General features: G+C 37.5%; 1 protein-coding gene across 4 annotated transcripts in view; it reads right to left on the reverse strand.

Annotated features, from left to right (window-relative positions):
* dync1i1a (dynein cytoplasmic 1 intermediate chain 1a) overlaps positions 1-20,038 on the reverse strand; it is a 72,349-nt gene that overhangs the window by 13,761 nt on the left and 38,550 nt on the right. For all 4 annotated transcript variants that reach the window (XM_082187073.1, XM_082187072.1, XM_082187074.1 and 1 more), the window contains 4 exons: positions 9,550-9,696; positions 6,115-6,228; positions 5,899-6,032; positions 4,611-4,755 (listed from right to left, as the gene is read on the reverse strand). In XM_082187073.1, coding sequence (XP_082043199.1) covers positions 4,611-4,755; positions 5,899-6,032; positions 6,115-6,228; positions 9,550-9,696 — 540 coding nt within the window. The remainder of the gene's footprint in view (positions 1-4,610; positions 4,756-5,898; positions 6,033-6,114; positions 6,229-9,549; positions 9,697-20,038) is intronic.

Below are 20,038 nucleotides of genomic sequence, written 5' to 3' on the forward strand. Positions count from 1 at the left end.
ATAACAAAGATTTTTTTTATATAGGCACTAGCATTCAAAAGTTTGGGGTCAGTATTTTTATTTTTTTTTTTTTTTGAGGATGCATTGAATTGATCAAAAGTGACAGTTAAGACATTTATAATGTTACAAAAGTTTCAAATAAATGCTGCTTATTTTCTATTCATCAAAGAATCCTGAAAATAGTAAGCTGTTTGATAAGATATTGATAAGATTATGATGTTTCTTGAGCAGCAAATCAGCATATTAGAATGATTTCTGAAGGATCATGTGACACCGAAGACTGGAGTAATGATGCTGAAAATTCAGCTTTGATAACAGGAATAAATTACATTTTAAAGTATATAAAAAAAAAAACATTTATTTTATATTGTAATATTTCACAATATTATTGTTTTTACTTCAGCATTGGTGAACATAAAAGACTTAAAGGGTTAGTTCACCCAAAAATGAAATGTCAGTAATTACTCACCCTCATGTTGTTCCAACGTCACACGCATCACACACATGACCAGCGTCGGCCAATAGTGAGCCTACGTGTGACGTACAACACAGACGCGCTGCGCTAAAACACTACGTGAAAAAACTCGAGGCCCAGAGAGAAGGAAATAAATAGTGGAATAAAGTCGTTATTTTTGTTTGTTTTTGCGCACAAAAAGTATTCTCGTCGCTTTATAAACTTAAGATTGAGCCACTGGAGTCACTTGGACTATATTAACGATCTCTTTAATGCATTTTCTGGGCCGGCAAGTTATAACGTCTTTAGAAGCCTATGGAGGAGTGAGACAGCTCTCAGATTTAATCCAAATTATCTTAATTTGTGTTCCGAAGATGAACGAAGGTCTTACGGGGTTGGAACAACATGAGGGTGAGTAATTACTGACAGAATTTTCATTTTTGGGTGAACTAACCCTTTAAAAAAATAATAATCTTTTGATCGTTAGTGTAAATGACCACCAAGAGTACAGCAGCCATAAAATCACACTTAAATGTTCTTTTTCTGAAGTATATAACAGTAAAAAAGTAGATTTTTTCTTTTTATTAAATATTAACAGAACACAATTTGAGTGAAAACAACCACTTCTTCAACAGAAAAATGCTGATTTAATCAACTTCCACAAAACAGAGAGATTGCCATTGCATTTGAGAGCTCGACTCGGGAAACTTTTGCAATGCGTGCCGACAAAAACATAGATAGCATAGAGAGCATATTTCATTTGATGCAAATGAAACTAAGGCTTTGAGGAAACCCATGAAAAATCCAGTATGAAATGAATGGTGGTTTCCATTTCACATTGAGTATGTCATGTGCCGCTATGGTAATTTTGTTATTTACTTATGTTATGATCAAACCAGTAGAGGTCCAATTAGAAGTTTAACTACGCTCAACAGTCGATCTGATCCACAGGATCCACGGCCACAAATCCAAATCCTGAAGGCGCCAGTGCAGATTCTGCGCTCCCCGAGGACCACAGATCAGTTTGCAGAGCATTTTTTTCCCTCTAACAGAGCGTGATGTGCGCACTCCTCAGACTCTCATTCATTCGATAACCTCTCTGATGCCTCTGTAGAGATCTAGTGATGGGGTTTAGTACTTGTACTAGTTTAAGCACTGACTGTAAATGGTGCTTATTCGTGTCACCACCATCCCAGACCTGGATGAGGGCCGCCATGCAGATCGAAAAGTCATCAAGGGCTCGCCATGGGCACTTAAGGACACAAATTAGGGCAAAAGGAGGGTTTTCCGAGCAGTCTTTGGCAGAAAACACACCAATGGTTTTTCCTTAAACACTATTAGAAGAAAAGGTTCTGTATAGAACCTTAAAAGGTTTTGTCAGATGCTTCATACAGTGCATAGGACATTTTAAGGGTTCCAATCATGGGATAATTTTATGGATTTAGTTTTAAAAGCAGAGTAAAAGTTCTTTCTTTTGATATATTGCATGCTCAGATATTCATATAACAAAATATTCAGAATATTATAATTCAATATTTGATCAAAAATGCTGGCGGTGTCTTGCAACTTAAAAAAAAAAAACGTTAATAAATACAAATATTCAATTTTTATAACATAAAATGACAAATAGTCGTCAACGTCTAAAAATAGGAAGCCATGTGTCATTTGAAGTTGGGCATTATTGCATGTGACTGAGAATGTGTGGAGGCTTGGATCCAAGCTAAGGTGAGCCCAACAACCACACACAGGAGAAAGAGACAGGCCTGCATTCCTGCGGCTCTCCTCAAAGGGGATGGAATTCCCCCGTCCCCAAAAAATAACACATGCACATCCATAACATCCCAGGAATGTTTTAATATCTGTCAGAATGCACAAAGTGTAAGATTTGCAGAGAAAATGCATGGAGCATAAGTTAAAGAGACAGGACGGTATGTTGTGGTTTCGGGAAGCTCAGCACTTTACGTACGCTTGTACACATAGATAGCGACGAGTGTGAGAACGTGATACGTATACTGTAGCTCTCATTCATGAAGCTCGGCTGTATTATTAACCATCGCAGGGCCTGAGGCAGTAGATGTGCCGCTTTCCCTGTTAAATGACCCGTGTCCTCCATCTACTTCAGTTTATTTGCCCTTTTCTGCTTTTTAACTCCTTGTTAACTCGTTTTAAAGGGACAGTTCTCACAAAATGTGCACTGTGTTTGTGGTCGGTAAGATTTTAAAATGTTTTTTTTGTCTCTTATGCTCAAAAATGCTGTTTATTTGATTGAAAATACAGTAAAACAATTTCTATTTTAATATATTTTTAAATGTAATTTATTCCTGTGATCAAAGCTGAATTTTCAGCATCATTACTCCAGTCTTCAGTGTCACATGATCCTTCAGAAATCATTCTAATATGATAATTTGCTGCTCAAGAAACATTTCTGATTTTTATCAATGTTGAAAACAGTTGTGCTGCTTAATATTTTTGTGAAAACCAAGATTTATTTTTAGGATTCTTTGATGAAGAACAGCGTTTATTTGAATGAGAAATCTTTTGTAACATTGTAAATGCTTTTACTGCAAATTCTGTCATCATTTACACATCATACTGTTGTCCCAAACCTGTAAATTACTTCATGTTTGGTCTGTTTCTCACACAAATCTGTATTATGACTTTGAAAGACTTTAAATATAACAAACACGACATTCAGAGTACTTTTATAGCCCTTTTTAAAGCTCGAAAGCTTCAGTCCCAATTATTGTAATTGCACTGGAAAAGAGCAAAACATTTTTTACATTTCCCAATTTGTGTTCCACACAGAAATGAAAGTCATACAGATTTGGAAGATTATGAGCATTTTCATTTTTGGACAAACTATTCCTTTTACTACAACTTATACTTTCAATTCCTACCAGGGTTGTGTCATTGATATCTCTTCATCAAGCTATTCCACTTTTCTTTTTTGTTATTATTTGTGCCTCTCTCCTCCCCTAACATTCCTTCAACATCCATCTTTTATTCATACTTGGCCTTCAAGCTTCCCTCACTCTGTGGTTAATGTGATCTGAGCCAGTATCTCCAGACACAGATTGCAGTATCTGTGAGCACAACCATGTCCATACGTCTCCCACCCTAGCCCGCTCTTGCTCAATCTCTTTGGTCCATGTGGTTTGAACCCCAATCAAGAGACTCAATCATTCATTTCTGAACTTGCAGATTAAGCTCAAGGCAAAAAGCCACTGTCCAGTGGTCTCGAAGCTTTGGACACAGAACGGATTTACTTGCATGTACGAGACACTGCCAAGATACTGTCCTCGTGAACAAAGCAGGGCTTAAAATGCCCTTTATAAAAGCCTGCATTAATGTTGAATTAGTCTGGTTAGTACGTTAAATATTAGGGTTTCATACACAAAAAATGCATTTAATACATAAATATGGTCACACTTTAGATTAGGGTCCAATTCTCAGTATCAACTAACTATTAACTATAACTTTTGCCTCAATAAACTCCTAATTACTGCGTATTAATAGTTAGTAAGGTAGTTAAGTTTAGATATTGGGTAGGATTAAGAGATGTAAAATATGGTCATGCAGAATAAGGCATTAATATGTGTACTAATAAACAACCAATATCCTATTAAAATGCATGCTAATAAGCAACTAGTTAATAGTGAGGATTGGACCCTAAACTGAAGTGTTACCAAAAATATATTATTTGAAAACACCCTATTATCTTACATAATTTTGCTTTTTCAAGTAAATTTAGATTTTAGATATTTGTTAAAACAACAACAAAATGGATTAAGAAAATGATAACTATCTGACGAGACATTTCAATATTAATGTTGTACTTTCTAAGCGTACAAAAACCTCAAACAAAAATGTTTGCTGCTGTTAGAAGTGCAAGGTTTAAATATTTGCATGTTTAAATATTATAATATCAGTGAATTAACAGAAGTGCTGCAAAATTTCAGACTCTTGAATGAATTCATTAATGATACACTGGTAAATGTTTGAATGGTGACTCATTCCAGTTCATGAGCCGGCAATGTGTCTCATTAAAACGGATGGTTAGTCATGCATCATTTGTTCAGAATATCTTGCAGTGTGGTGTCAACAGAGTGAGGTTCTCTGATGATGCTCAAGAGGTGTAGAGGATACTCTGTCTTACCTTTGTGCTCCACAATTTTACAGTCCAGTCGAAAGAAGAGGTGACAAAGAGGTGTGAGAAATCAACAGGGCCCACAGCACTGTGACAACTGATGCCTGTCACGGGCCCCTGATGGCCCTCAAACATCTCACAGATGCCAGCTTTACTGTGGAGCAACACAAAGCAATGGTCAAAAACAAATAACCATTAAGGCCCTCTATACACCTGATGTAAGTCTAGTGCATGTATATGTACTTTACTGCTCAAATGTTTGGGGTCAGTACGTTTAAAAAAAAAGAAATTGTACTTTTATTCAGCAAGTTTAAATAATGTTACATAAGATTTATATTTCAAATAAATGCTGTTCTTTCAACTATCCATTCATCAAAGATTTTGAACTATTATATATTTTTTTCAGTATTAATTAAAAAACATTAAATATTAACAATTGTTTTCAACATTAATTATAATAAGAAATGTTTCTTTAGCATCAAATCAGCATTTCTGAAGGATCATGTGACACTGACGACTGGAGTAATGATGCTGAAAATTCAGCTTTGCATCACAGGAATAAATTACATTTTAAAATATATATAAAGGTATATTAAATTGTAATAATATTTCACAATATTACTGTTTTTACTGTATTTTTTATCTTTGTCTTGGTAAGCATATAATTCTTTCAAAAACATTAAAAAATATTACCGACCCCAGACTTTTGTACATGCTTTTCAAAATTATTTGATCGGAAAGCAAAGATTAGAACCCTTGTTTTGATTGACAGGTGAGTAGGCGGTCCTTTGCCGCTGTCTGGGCCGAATATCACTCCAAACGCGATCAGAAAATGTGGCCACGTGTGTTTCCGACAACCTCTGAGTTTGGTTTAAGTGATTGTTTATTTATATTTCATTTATCTCTGACCACTTATGATCGGATCACCTGAGGACGATAACTATAACAATAACGATAAAGATACAGTTCTACAAATTTTCAAGAATAGCAGAGTCCACACCACAACTACAATGATAACGGCACAGAGAAACAACATCGTTGGAATCACTTTCAGATCTATTTTTTCCAGCTGATGAACGATAAAAACACTGACAGCCAATTAGAATCCAGCCTGCTTTAAAGAGCTCGAGCATTTAAAGCGACAGACGACATAACTGGAGCGTGTGCTTAGAATAAACAGAACGATACAGTGTAGACACGAAAATAGTTATCATTATAGTTATTGTTCTTGGTGTGAGCGAGCCTTAAGGGTTATCATGGACAGTGTGTCAAATGCATGCGTGTGTGTGCCACTCACCTGCCGTGTCTGGACGCTGTATACACTATCCCCTCCTCACTCCCAACTATATAATTATTGACGTCTCCAGTGGGAAAGGCCATCCCAGTCACAGCCACTGGCTTAGACTTGTTATAAACAAGCTCCATGCTCTCCTACAAATGAGTAAGCAGACTTTTATACAGGTGTGATGGATGCTGGTAGTGTCAGGTGTTGATCAGATGTGCCAGAACTGACCTGAGGCTGTGACAGCATATCCAGGCTCCAGGAACACATACGTCCATCTGTGGACACCGTGATCAGGTTGTTGGCGTTCTGGGTGCCGACCACATTGACGCAGTACACTGGGTGCTTTGAGAAGAAACATATTGTAAGAATTTGAGGAATTAGAAAATGCCGGACAATCTGGTTGAAGAGCGACCAGACCCTGAGAGGACAAAGGACCTCTCTGGAAATGAACATTTGAACTCCCCCTCGTGCACTATTGAGACGAAAGTCTCACCTCCGAGTCCTTCTAATCTACATCTCTTTCCCTCACCCCCCCCCCCCCCTCCTTCCCCCCCCCCCTCCTTCCCCCCCATGCGAAGATCACCAAAAACTCACCCAAGAATATATGGTTTAATGTGAATGATTGAAATCGAGTATTATACATATTTAGTATCATTTGAAATGTCTCATTGCGACTGGTACAAATGTCGTAAAACAAAAGATAATAAGGTTTTTAAGAGTTTAGGGATACCTGGCACACAAAGGAAGGTGGTCCCTAGACAAATGGTCTCTTACCGTATTGATATTGTATTGATTATCTTTGAATTGATTATGAAATTGGCATGATACATTTACCTGACATAATAAATTGTTACATTTGATTATTCTAACTGACTTTGACATTATTTTCATTAAAGAGTTAAAAAGAATAGTCAAACATTCGCTCACATTTAATGATCCACAGATATCATTCAAACCTTGTCAGATGAAATAACGAGAAAATACATTTTTCAAATGTATTGCATTTAATCAAAAAATACTTTGCCTCGAGAAAAGACAGTAACACGTAAAGACCTTCCGCGCTGGTCGGATGCCGGCTTTGGGCCGATCGAGCGTGAGTTTACAATATAGAGTATGTCACATACAAATTCGTATACAGTAGTAGTGGCCAAAAGTGATGTCTGCAGTGGATATTTGTTGACCCCACAAGTTTGATTAAACCATCAAAATATGAGGAAAATTGTTCAAATATATTATAAATATGAGGGAAGAACAAAACAATAAACTTGGTTAAGGTATTTATCTGAGAAAATTATTTGGCAACAAAGGCAAACTACAGCTACAGGTTTTATTTTACTGTATATATATATATATAAACCATACATTGACTACAACATAACAGGTATTTATATTTTGTTGGTTCTCTTGTTTTTGCATGTGTTCATCATTTCTTTGAATGACAGCCTGGCCAAGAATTATGTCGCACAATTTGGCACGTTTCATTGCATTCTCACAAAAAAAGCTATTGACTCCAAGTACAACTATGCAACATGCTTACAAAATCTGTAACAATTGAAAAATTTATATTTGAATAAAGGGTGAAGAATACTACTGTATGGCCAGCAAACATGTTGCAAAATTAAAGCTATGAACTGAATGTGTACACAGACACAATACCTAGCCTGTGAACTAACATGGCTCGGGCATCTGCCCGTCTGCAAATACAGTTGATTGTGTGAATCCATTATGTCGTTATTGCCGTCAATTTGATTTTGTTTTTTGACCAACAATGGGCTCTTTCAGATGAGCCGGTGGAGTGGTGAGACGGCAGTCGGGACATAGGCTTTCATTATTGAGGGCACGGGAGTTTAAACCCTCAGCATGTATGGCATTCAGGGGCCGTGTGTGTGGCAGCTGAGCACAATAAGGGTCTATGGACGTCCCTTTTCTCTGCTACTAGGCTGTACTGTCTTTATTGCATGACAAGGAGTTAGATGGGGCTCATTGAGCCTGACTGTGCTGACAGACGGAGTCTAGCCCTGGGTAGACTTTTGCTCAGAGAGAAGACGAGGTCAGGAAAATGTTGAGGGGTGATTGCTCCCAGTCCCAGCATTATATCAGATTAAAGGGATAGTCCACCCAAAATAAAAATTCATCATTTACTGACCCTCATGCTGTTCCAAACCAGTAAGATATTCTTTATCCTGTGGAACTCATAAGGAGAATATTCATGCCATACAGACTAAGATTCTTGGGCATTCTGATATAATATCTCATTTTGTGTTCCACAGAATATGACTCTTTCACAACACTTTGGTCTCCACTAGTATGCGATTTTAAAGGATCCTAATTTTTCTCCTACTATAGGTTAACATGCATCTAAGATCAAAAAACACATTAATTTTCTCATAATATACATTGCACATCTCCTCATTTCTCAAAGAGCCTGAAAACGGTTTGTTAGAAGGTTCAGTCTCTCTAAGCCCCTCCTTTCCGAGAGCCTACTCTGCTCTGATTGGTCAGACGGCCCAGTCTGTTGCTACTGGTCGACCACTTATTGTATCGTATTGTAAACAAAATGCCAATTACCATATCTGAATTTCAGCTCCGGAGGCTTCCTCAGTGCTTGATACTCAGTGATACGAACTAATAATGGCGTCAGTTTTACCATATCAAGTAGTCTACGTTCACAATGCAATTTTTTTGTATAGATGTTAACATTTAAATGGGGCCAATATCAGGTTTATTAAAGTAAGTGATTATGTGTATATTTTAAGTGGGATCTGCCGCCGAGGCCAGCGAATTTATGCGTAGGCAATATAAAAAAAAAAGAAAAGAGTTTTTAAACATTTATGATACGAGCCCTCATGTTTCGCTTGTATATAGAGCTGTCACTGCAATACTTATGAGCTCTGACTCATCACTGTCATTCACTCACTACCCTTCGCAACTGTCTTGATAACTGCAGGTTTGTAAAATCTTTGAAGTGACTCCCATGAGAGCAGAATTGTGCCGAATGTTGCTCTAGTCTAGAGTGACGTAGAAGTCTCATGAATTCGGATATGACCGTACAGACTGCGTTCGCATTGTAAAACATCTGACCTGTATCGGTCAAGTGGCACAAATCGGAATTGAAAAGATCAGATGTGGTTTGCGCCGTTTACACTGTCATGACAAAAACAGATCTGAGTCACATGTGAGCAAAACAATCAGATTTGGGCCACATTTGCCTTCAGTCTGAACGAAGCCTTAGACTCAGAGTCCTCATGCTTTTAAAGTGCATGTAAAGTGTATTTGCTTTTGCAGCGCTGAAAACAACGTCTTCTTGACATGTCGACAACACGAACCAATCTCTTCCAGGCCTCAGCTACAACTACAGTGTTTGAGGGCGGGGCAAAGCAGACGTTTTTCACAGGCAGCCAATGAAGACCATAGGCTGGCATTATGCAAATTTGTTACATAGGTATGTAACTGGAATTGAGACTGGAATCGCTGACGACTCGTTTCGGCAGTTCAGAATCAATTTCTAGACAATAACTCCATTTATTGTGCACGTTGATCTTTAAAACTTTGCAGACCTTTTACATTCACAAATTGCATGCTGCATTAAAAAGGAAATATTCGAAAAAGCATGATGGTGCACTTTAAGTTTAAGAAGGATGATTGTATCTGTAGTGTTCTTACTGTATGCGCTGCAGCGGACAGGGGAGTCCTCTGAACCGGCGTTCTTCTGTGACTTCTGTTGTCCCAGAGAACAATCTGCCCCGAGTATGTGCCACCCACCAACAGGTTAGGATGAAACCGGGCAAAACCCACCGACACCACTGGAGACTGGAAAAGACAAGATAAGGCAAAATCTTTAGGACAAAAAGACAAAGGAAAGAGAGAATGATGAAGGTGATGATGAAGGAAAGGTGGGCATAGTACCAAACTATGCTAAGGATTGTGGGAACAGCAGTTTTATATTACAGCATCATAAACAGAGTGCACTAGAGCGAAAAGCCGCTGGCTTTTGTTGTGACAGCCTTTCCCTCCATCTTCACTTTTATTGAGTTTTTGGTTCCTCTTCAGTGCCTGTCACATGAAACGTGCCCTAATGCTTACATATTTTCACACAAAATTCTCCGCAGCGGCCCTGACAATTATCTCAGGAGACCAATTACTGACAGCAAGGAGACAACGATATTTTGTTTTACTTTCAAAACTGCCCTTTTCGTGGTGATGTGACAGCACCGGGCGGGACAGAAGTGTAAAAAAGCGTGTTTTCATTGCGCTCTCCAGTCGTCGGTAAAGCAAAGACTAGGACTGTCTCCCTTCATGCACCGCACCATCTGCGGCCTCGCCGTCATGCACACAGAGTTCATTTTAAAGTGACTGGAAAACAAACCAGAGAAAAAGAAAACAAGCTTCTCTTTTCTTTCATTCGTTTCCCCCTCTAAAAAAATACAGCTTCTAAGAGGCTTCGGGAGCAGCTTCACATGTGAGGTGGTTTTTTAAAAGGACTCAAAATAAACTAAGCTGGAGGGGTAAAAATAAAGGCGAGTTGAGTTTATTTACACTCAGGACACGCAGGCAAATCTGGTTTAAAGTTTAAACGCATTAAGACAAAAGCGTTTGATGGTTGGACGGGAGATTATTTGACTGATTGTGTGATTGACTGCGGCCTGATGGAGAAATACTACACAAATACAGAGAACCGGTTATTTTCGGAAATTATTCCCTTCATTTACATACCAGAAATGAATGACGTTATGTTTCGTTAAATCAAGAAATCAAAACTCATTTTTTTTTTGTGTGGAATATCGCAAATTTATTATAGATCATTTATACATGCACATCATTATTTTTTTAACATTCACATGCCCTTGTAATCTTTAATCAAAATAACTTCCCCTCCCCCTTGCAGGGACATCTCTTCTCTGATGATGTGTTGACCGACACGAGGGCGGGGCAACCTGTCACTCACATGAGATTGACCAATAGCAAACCACAACCATCCAATCAATTCCACATGGACAAAACCAAGTCCCGCCCTAAATTTTTTCTTGTTCGAGAAGCCGTTCTATTTGGATAGACATCACAATAATCGCAACTTCTGTTTCATGCTGACTGGATTGCACATGCGAGTTCTTTAAAATAAATACTCCTGGAACTATTTTTCAGCTGTGTTGCAACACTGCTACTTAATCTACAGCACAAAACATACAGAGTGCAATCAGTGATTAATGTAGCCAGATTCCCGAATGACTCTTGAGCAGTTTCTGAATACAGAATACAGGAACTTTAAATACAGGAGTCAAAACCATACAGCACAACCAGGGTATTCCTAATCCAAACGGTTCTCAAACAATTGACTCTTTTGAGCCAGTTCTTTATAGTGAATCAAAACCATACAGTACACACCCAGCATAAATCCAAACGATTCATGAACAATTGACTCTTTTGAGCCAGTTCTTTATAGTGAATCAAAACCATACAGCACACACCCAGCATAAATCCAAACGATTCATGAACAATTGACTCTTTTGAGCCAGTTCTTTATAGTGAATCAAAACCATACAGCACACAGCCAGCGTAAATCCAAACGATTCATGAACAAATGACTCTTTTGAGCGACTTCTTTTTGGTGAATCAAAAATCTAGAGTGACCAATGTAGTCGAGTCGATTATTTTTAGTGAATAAAAACCATACAAGTGTATTCCAAATGATTCACAAACAAATTACAGTGAATGATTTGGTTCTTCATAGTGAATCAAACACATAGAGCTTACAACTTACTCATGAGACTTAAATCAGTAATAGCCAGTGACTGGTTGTTCATATAACATATGTAGTTAAAAATACACATTACGTGTCCTGTAATCAGTGGTATTTTATAAATGAAATGTTAAAAAAAATTTTGTCTGTTTAGTATTATTTTAATACAGTTAAAGCCAATATTTGGATTACATTTATGCTGCCTCTAAAAAGACTACGAATAGTTGCCGAACAAATAATTTCAATCTAAAAAACGCTGGGTTGTTTCAACCCAACTTTGGGTCAAATATGGACAAACCCAGCCGTTGGGTTACATTTTTAACCCAACGCTTGGGTTTGCCCATATTTGACCCAAAGTTGGGTTGAAACAACCCAGCATTTTTTAGATTGTAGTCTTTAAAAAGTCACCTTTTGCAAGAACTGATTTATATGTATTAGCTTCTTATTTATTACGATTCCAACCCCTAACTACAGTATTATGGTAGAAATAAAATAGAAAGCAGATAATTGCAAGTTACTACACCGGCTGCAATAATACAATCATAGGACATTAAAAGCCAACATTTCAGGTAATAAATTGATTAGTATCTTTTAAGAGGTTGAAAAGTTTCACTCAAGTCTTGATTAGTCTGATTGCCAGTACCGCTGGAAAAGGATCTCTGTTCGGTGATTAATGATCAGTCAGACCTGAATACTAACACAGAGACAGGGGAACATTGCTGCTTAAATACACGGCTATTTCAATCAGAGCCACAAGCCGACCTCTGAACCAAGTCTCTTTCTCTCTCTCCTATAGTCATGTGTCAGGGACACGCTCCCCAGACCAGCGCTTCATTACTGGGCTAATGAACATGAGCTGGGGTCACCACAACAAGAGGGTAATAACTCCACTATGAAGCCATTAATCAGAGACTTAATGAAGTATCGTAACCTGAAACTTCAGCTCAGGAGAGCAGTCCAGCCAACAGCCAATCACAGGCTTCTCTGGCCTCTCCGCACACCACTGTTTTTATCAGACTCGTCTGCTGTGGTACGGTCTCATCCCTGTCCTGCAGCAACCTCTGACGACAGTCTCGATCCCTCCGCTTTCGGTGCCTAAACATGCTAATTCTATAGCAGAACAGATTCATTTTGATTGGATAAGCTGATTCGTGTAAATGTATCTGTTCAATCTTTACTGTCTTTGGACAACAACCAGTCTGACCTACTCCTGGCAGGGTTATTATTTCTAACTAAAACTAAAACTATTAAAAACATGGTACTGTAACACTTTAGTTTAGGGCATATTAGCATGCATATTACTAGGATATTGGCTGTTTATTAGTACTTATAAAGCATATTTAAAGCCTTATTCTGCATGATCATATTCTATATCCCTTAATCCTACCCAATACCTACTTAACTACCTTACTAACTATTAATAAGCAATAATTTAGAGTTTATAATGCAAAAGTCGTAGTTAATAGTTAGTTGATACTGAGAATTGGACCCTAATCTAAAGTGTGACCAAAAATATTTCTGTTAATTGAAATAAAGCTGAAATTAAATAAAATATAAATATTAGTTGAAAAAAATGAGAAATGTTGCATTGGCAATAAACTGAAGTTGAAACACTAAAATTATTAACTGTAAATAAACTAAAACGGAAATAAAAATAAATTAGAAATATTTAGAATAAGAAACCTAAATAGAAATATTTTAAATAAACAAAAAAAACTAATAAAATGCTAAAAAGCACATAACAAAATTACTACAAATTTGTCTTAAATTAACATGAAAACAAAAAATATAGAAATAAAATTCAAAATATGAATAAAACTAATAAAACTAAACTAAAAACTAAAAATACACATGACTCCTTGGCAATACTGGATCTTTTTTAATCCCAAAATAATTAAATTTAAAACAAATTTAATAAATTAATGTTTCATTGGAAGTCATACAAAACAAACACTGAAATGTTAGTAAATTAAGCATGAGAAAATATTAAAAAAGATATATATAACAGTAAGGTAAATCTAAATTATATAAAAAGAGATTTAATGGAGGCATACATAATGTATGACAGTTTCTTGATGGCAAAATCATGTGTAAAATCACAAACTTACATTCTGTAGTTCCAAAGTATATCTTTTTTGAAAAGGTCGAAGAGGTCAAACCCCAAAACCCCAAAATAGTTTGGAATTTGAGCACTGGATGACAATGCCTTGCTATGGGGTAACGCTGTAGTCCTCGCTTCACTCCACAAAGTTCAATGCACTGGACGATGCTGACACGATGTGAACGGGCCTTTAATGATGAATAACATGTCATAGGGCAATCTCAGTTTATAAAACATCAGATGTATTCTTCCCTCATTACTGTAACCACATAAATCCACAGAGACCTTTTGCTCCACAACGAAGCGCAGAGAAATATGACAAGTATTTGAACTCTCTTTAAAGTCATAATCTAAACATGGCAAAGGCGCAAGACGCTGAGAGGAAACTGGATGAAAAGGCTGTATATTCACACCATATGGAGAGCGTAAGTTAAGATCCGTCTGTCTTCAACGCATGGATTCTGAAATCACCTCTTCAGTTTTACTTGAAGCCCACAAACACATTCTCCACATGCAAGCTTTTGCTACTGGAATTAGCTCACTTTGTCCTATACAACTGTTGGCTGTGATCTTTTCAGTTATGTAGAATTGCAATGCGATAAATCCATTTCAGGTTTTAGTTTGTTCAAGGGAAGTTGGGATACATCTACATTACACTGAACAAAAAGTATTGTGGCGGAATTATTAAGTGAAAAGAATACGGGTTATCATTTAATGTGCCAAATTTACTTGGTACTCAAGTTAAAGGTATAGCGGAGGATTTTTTACTTCCGGGTGGGTAACCTATACTATTGGTCCTCCTAATTGTCAATCATTCTGGTGAATCAATCAAACTTATTCAAAAAGTGGAGAGGGCGGGTCTTATCTAAAATTCGGAAAGATCCTCCACTATACCTTTAATTCAAAGTATACAATAGTACCATGACCAATAAAATCATGGTAGCGACTTGGTACAGTCAATATTAGGAAGTTTCCTGTTTGTTGTCCCCACCAAATTTTAACTATTTCATCCATTTCGTCAATGTAGTCATTTCACCGACTGATTTAATTGAGAATATTTTACATTACAAGCTTAGCTTGACGTCCAACAACCCAAAGCTCTGATGGAAGTCATACAGCGAGTGAAAACACAATCCCACAACACCTTCCTGGTTTCACTGGGACTAAGTGCTTCGGACATAATAATATCAATGGGAATGGTTCAGTATGGGATAATCCACAAGACTAACCTTGGCATGAGGAACACTCCCTCCTTTGTTGCCCCCTTTTTTTGCGGGCCGAAAGGGAAAAGAGGAGGAAAAAAAAGTCGGAGCCATTTGTCAGGGAGCAGATGACTGTGTAACAGACAGTACATTCACTGCCGCCTCCTCCTGAAGCACCACAATCATGTGGTTCTCAGCAAAAGCTTATCAGCTCCAGATGCACTCCTCTGTCTTCCACCAGCATCCTTCGCTCCCTACCTCTTTTTTTTTTCCCAAACTGCACCCCACGGATTTTGTCACTCTGCGGTTACTGGCACAGGCCTTGTAATACCATATCTCCGTTTCAGAGAACAATGGAGGAGAAGCCAGTGAATGCGAGTAGTTTGATCTCTCTCTTTTACCTTCGGACCAGAGGAAAGAACGGCCGTGTCCAAGTCAATATGAATGAACAGTATTCTTAGCATAGTCAAAAATGGATGAAATGCAATTCTATACTTTATACTTTTATTTGATTTGGTAGTGCACTTGTAAAAGTGAATTTGTTCCTCCTCAAAGTTCTAAAACATCAACTTTTCAATTTAGTCAAAATGCTCTCATATTCAGCTTGCTCCACAAACTTACATAATTCCACATTTGATTGCATACACTTAAAGGGAAACTCCACTTTAAAATGAAAATTCTGTCATCATATACTCACCCTCATGTTGTTTCAAACCTGTATTAATTTATTTCTTCTGCTGAACAGAAAGGAAGGTATTTAGAAGAATATCAGTAACCAGAGAGTTTCTGGTCCCATTGACTTCCATAGTAGGAAAAAATATATACTATGGAAGTCAATGAGACCAGAAACTGTCTGGTTACTGATATTCTTCTAAATATCTTCCTTTCTGTTCAGCAGAAGAAAGAAATTCATACAGGTTTGAAACAACATGAGGGTGATTATATGATGACAGAATTTTCATTTTAAAGTGGAGTATCCCTTTAAAGGGATATTTCACCAAAAAATATATATTTTTGTCAATACTTACCCTCAAGTTGTTCCAAACCTGTTTGAGTTTCTTTCTTTTGTTGAACGGAAAAGAAGATACTGAAGAATGTTGGTGACCTGACAGTCCATTGACTTCCATAGTAGGAAAAAAAAAATACTATGGAAGTCAATGGCTACCGTCAATTGTCTGGTTACCAACATTCTTCAAAATATCTTCTTTCGTGTTCAACAGAAGAAAGACACTCATACAGGTTTGGAACAACTTGAGGGTGAGTATATGACAGAATGTACATTTTTGGGTGAACTATCCCATTAATTCCTAAATAAATCCTATAGACCTTCACTTTTGGCCTACAGTTAGTGCTACTACATCATTTCAAAATGGTCTAGTCAGTGGATTGCTTAAATGACTTTATATTTAGAGTGATTTTATATCTTTCTCATTATAGTTATCAACCTTGGTGTGAACGGGCCTTGAGATGTTCATTTGAAAAGTCTCTATATTCTCCATATCAGTGCGCACTGTTTCTGAACTCTCTGAAAGTTGCATTAGTAGTGTGTAGAAAGTAGCAGTTGTGGTGAGGGGGCGTCACATGTCCGAAACACGCTGGAATCGGTTGATCAATCACAACACACTGATCCAGCCGACCAATCAGAGCACATTGTGCTTTTCAGAAGGAGGGGCTTAATAGAGACAGGAACTAAACAGAGCGATACCGACAGACTGGGAAGAGAGGAGCTGCAACAATGTCAAAAATAATGTTTTTGAACATTCCTGAGTGAAAACCTATTCTAGTAGAGAGCAAAAACAAAACCAAGACTTTGAAAAATGGCATAATAGGTCCTCTTTAAAAGAGATTAAAGACGCAACTTTTCTGTGCACTTTTCACCATGCAAACTTTAACAGCTTATGTACAGTTTTCTAATTAAAGCACTGATAAAAGCACCTAAAAAAACTAAAAAAGAAGAAAAAAAATCCAAATAAACAAGCCAACTATCATGACCCATCCCCCTATCTACATTAGTGCTTATTTGTGGATACAAGAGCCGGCAGTAAAACCATAGTGGACTGGAGGTCTCTGCTCTTCCTGTCTCAAAAGCTGTGAGTGGTTTTGAAGCCTTTCTACACTCAGCTTTATGAGCACATGCAACTGGCATTATGCAGAGCGGGCATCTCTCCAAGCTCCTGCGAACACATCTTCCCCTGTGCCAGCGAGCCTCAGGCATCCAGCAGGGGTTCACACAGAGTCATCCTGGGTAAAATATAGAAATGATATCAATAAAACACAGGCGATGCAGATGAGGGCTGACAGTATCGGTGAGCAGTGTTTTGGGGTGTGCCCTTGATGTGGCGAGAGGCAGCCCACTTGAGAAGGTCATGTGATGCTACTGGCGAGCAGGACCTGCTGTGATGATGGGCCCGAAAGAACAGCAGAGACGAGGGAGCCAAGATCACGCCACACAGAGCCCAAAACAAACCAAAACCACCACGGAAATATTCCACAACTGTCTGAACAGGAGTGGCCTTTTGTAACCATCCAAAGCCAGAGAAACTGTGAAATGAAGGAGGAGAGGATAAAGACAAACAGAAGCTGCGTTTCAAAACCTAGTGTGCTGTCTTCGCACGCAGCTTTTTTAAAAGCGTTTTCCAGACGTGAAGTTTTAAAATGTACGCTACCATTCAAAAGTTTGGGGTCAGGATGATAAAAAAAAATTAAATAATAATTTTATACTTTTTTATTTAGCAAGGATGCATTAAATTGATCAAAAGTGACAGTAAAGATGTTTGCAATATTACAAAATATTCTATTTCAAATAAATGCTCTTCTTTTGAACTTTCGGTTTATCAAAGAATTCTGAAAAAAATGGTTTCCACAAAAACATTAAGCAATACAACAGTTTTTTCAACATTGATAATAATGATAAATGTTTCTTGAGCAGCAAATCAGCATATTAAAATCATTTCTGAAGGATCATGTGACACTGAAGACTTGAGTAATAAAAAATTCAGCTTTGAAATTACAGGGAAAAAAATCTATTTAAAAAAATACTTTAATAGAAAACAGTTATTTTAAATTGTAATAATATTTCCAAAAATACTGATCAAATAAAAGAAGATTTGGTGAGAAACTTCTTTCAAAACATTGAAAAATCGTACTTTTAAAACTTTTGAACGGTAATGTACTGTATATGTAACGATGCAACCTACTAATATACCCCATTCACTCCATATTCAAAGACTGCATTGTATGTGTCCATTGTGGAGATGGCAATCCCAGAATGCATTGATGAGCGCAGTGAAAAAATAAATCCAAAATGGTAGAGAAAGCAGGAGAGATGCTATTCTTAAAATACAAATTTACAGTATTTTAACTAATATCTGCATGTACTGTCTTTTTATGCTTATTAACTAAATCACTTTGTTTGCTAAAGGCAAACTCCATTGAAATCAAGGTAACACTTTATTTTTATGGTCCACTTTAGACATCAACTATAAATAACTTTGTAATTACATGTCAACTAACTCTTACTAGAGTATTAGTAGACTGTCTGCTTAATATCTGCTAACACTTTATTTTTTTCTCCCTAACAGACACTTAAGTAACTCTGCAAGTACGTGTCAACTTATTCTACTAACCCGAACCCTAACACCTAACCCTAGCCTAACAGTCTACTAATACTCTGAGATTTAGTTGACATGTACTGTAGTTGCAAAGTTACTTATAGTTAGTAAAATAGAACGTCGAAATAAAGTGTAACCAAAATCAATTGCCTCCCATAAGTATGTTCACTTATGAGAATCTGTGAGGATTAGGATGCTGCCTAAGTAGGCAACGAGGCAGCTCACTGGGTTTTTGAACAGAGCTAGAGTGTGAGAAGAAGTATAAGGAGAGAGAGAGAGATGGAGAGAGAGAGATGTGGCAAAAAGAGGTAAAGTTGGAACAGCAAAAAGAGAAACTGAGGGAAAAGTGGGAGCCGGCGGTGCTGGAGGGGGGGTTTCTGAAGTATCCAGCACATGAAAGTTGCGGCTGTGGGTAAATCTGGAAAAACGACTGCAAAACTGCTGAACTCCGCCGTACGGCCTGCCAAGAGTGAGGGAAGCCGCAAAGGGAGAATAGGAGGGGAGAAGAAGAGAGGAGAGGAGCGTGTGGGGGATGAGTATATGGCTCTTGCATGCGTGTTCCTCAGAGGGAATAAGATCAGTGTGGTTTGGAAAGGTTAAGCAGCAGAACATGCTCGCACATTAAGAGCCATCAGATTCCCGGTCTAGTGAGAGGGGAGCACCGCCGTTTAGAACAGAGCCCAGAGCGAAAAACAATATCTCGGCAAATTGGCCCAACATCTTTCATCCTCGGCCAATGGCAAAATGTTTGGAGATCCTGTGCTTCTCTCTCTCCGTTTCTCTCCTCATGATGAAAAAGGGATGCTTGAACCTCAGGACACACTGAAGGAAAGCTGTGAAATGCCATTGTGTGTTTTTCATCTTGTTTTTATATATACTTTCTATACGTCCCATCTTTTCTGTAGCCACTGAACCGTAGAGAACAGAAGGTCAAAGTCTTGATTTATGTGACACCACTATCAACTACACAAGAGCACTTTTTACAAGTACAATACATTTTAGTGTATTTTTTTATTTAGTTTAGTATCTTTTTTTATGTGCTATTTTTTTTTTTGCTAAAAAACTTCTCTTATGATTCCCGTCATACAGACAGAATGGCAACAGGAATTTTACAAAGCATTTCTAAACCAGTGGCCAAAAACCCTTACAGTCTGTAAGACACTGATGCCCTCAGCATGATCAGTGTTGGGTGTAATGAATTACTAATTAATCTAATTACTGTAACCTTGAAAAAGTAAGGGATAACTCTTAATTTTTATGTAATTTAAATACAGTTACTTCTGATGTAATTGCATTAAATACTGTATAGACTATATAAAATAAAATGAAAATAGTGGATTAAAATGTATGTTTGTAATGTAACCTTCTCCCTTTACACACTTTGGTCAGTTCAATAATAATTTATGCTATTTTATATTGTTTATTTGAAAGAATCAAAAGTGCAGTTTTGTGTCTGTCCTTGTATTGTTCAACTAGTCGAGGTTGATATGGGATTGAGAAA

Source organism: Leuciscus leuciscus (genome assembly GCF_965113295.1).
Source record: "Leuciscus leuciscus genome assembly, chromosome: 12".
Lineage (NCBI taxonomy): Eukaryota > Metazoa > Chordata > Actinopteri > Cypriniformes > Leuciscidae > Leuciscus > Leuciscus leuciscus.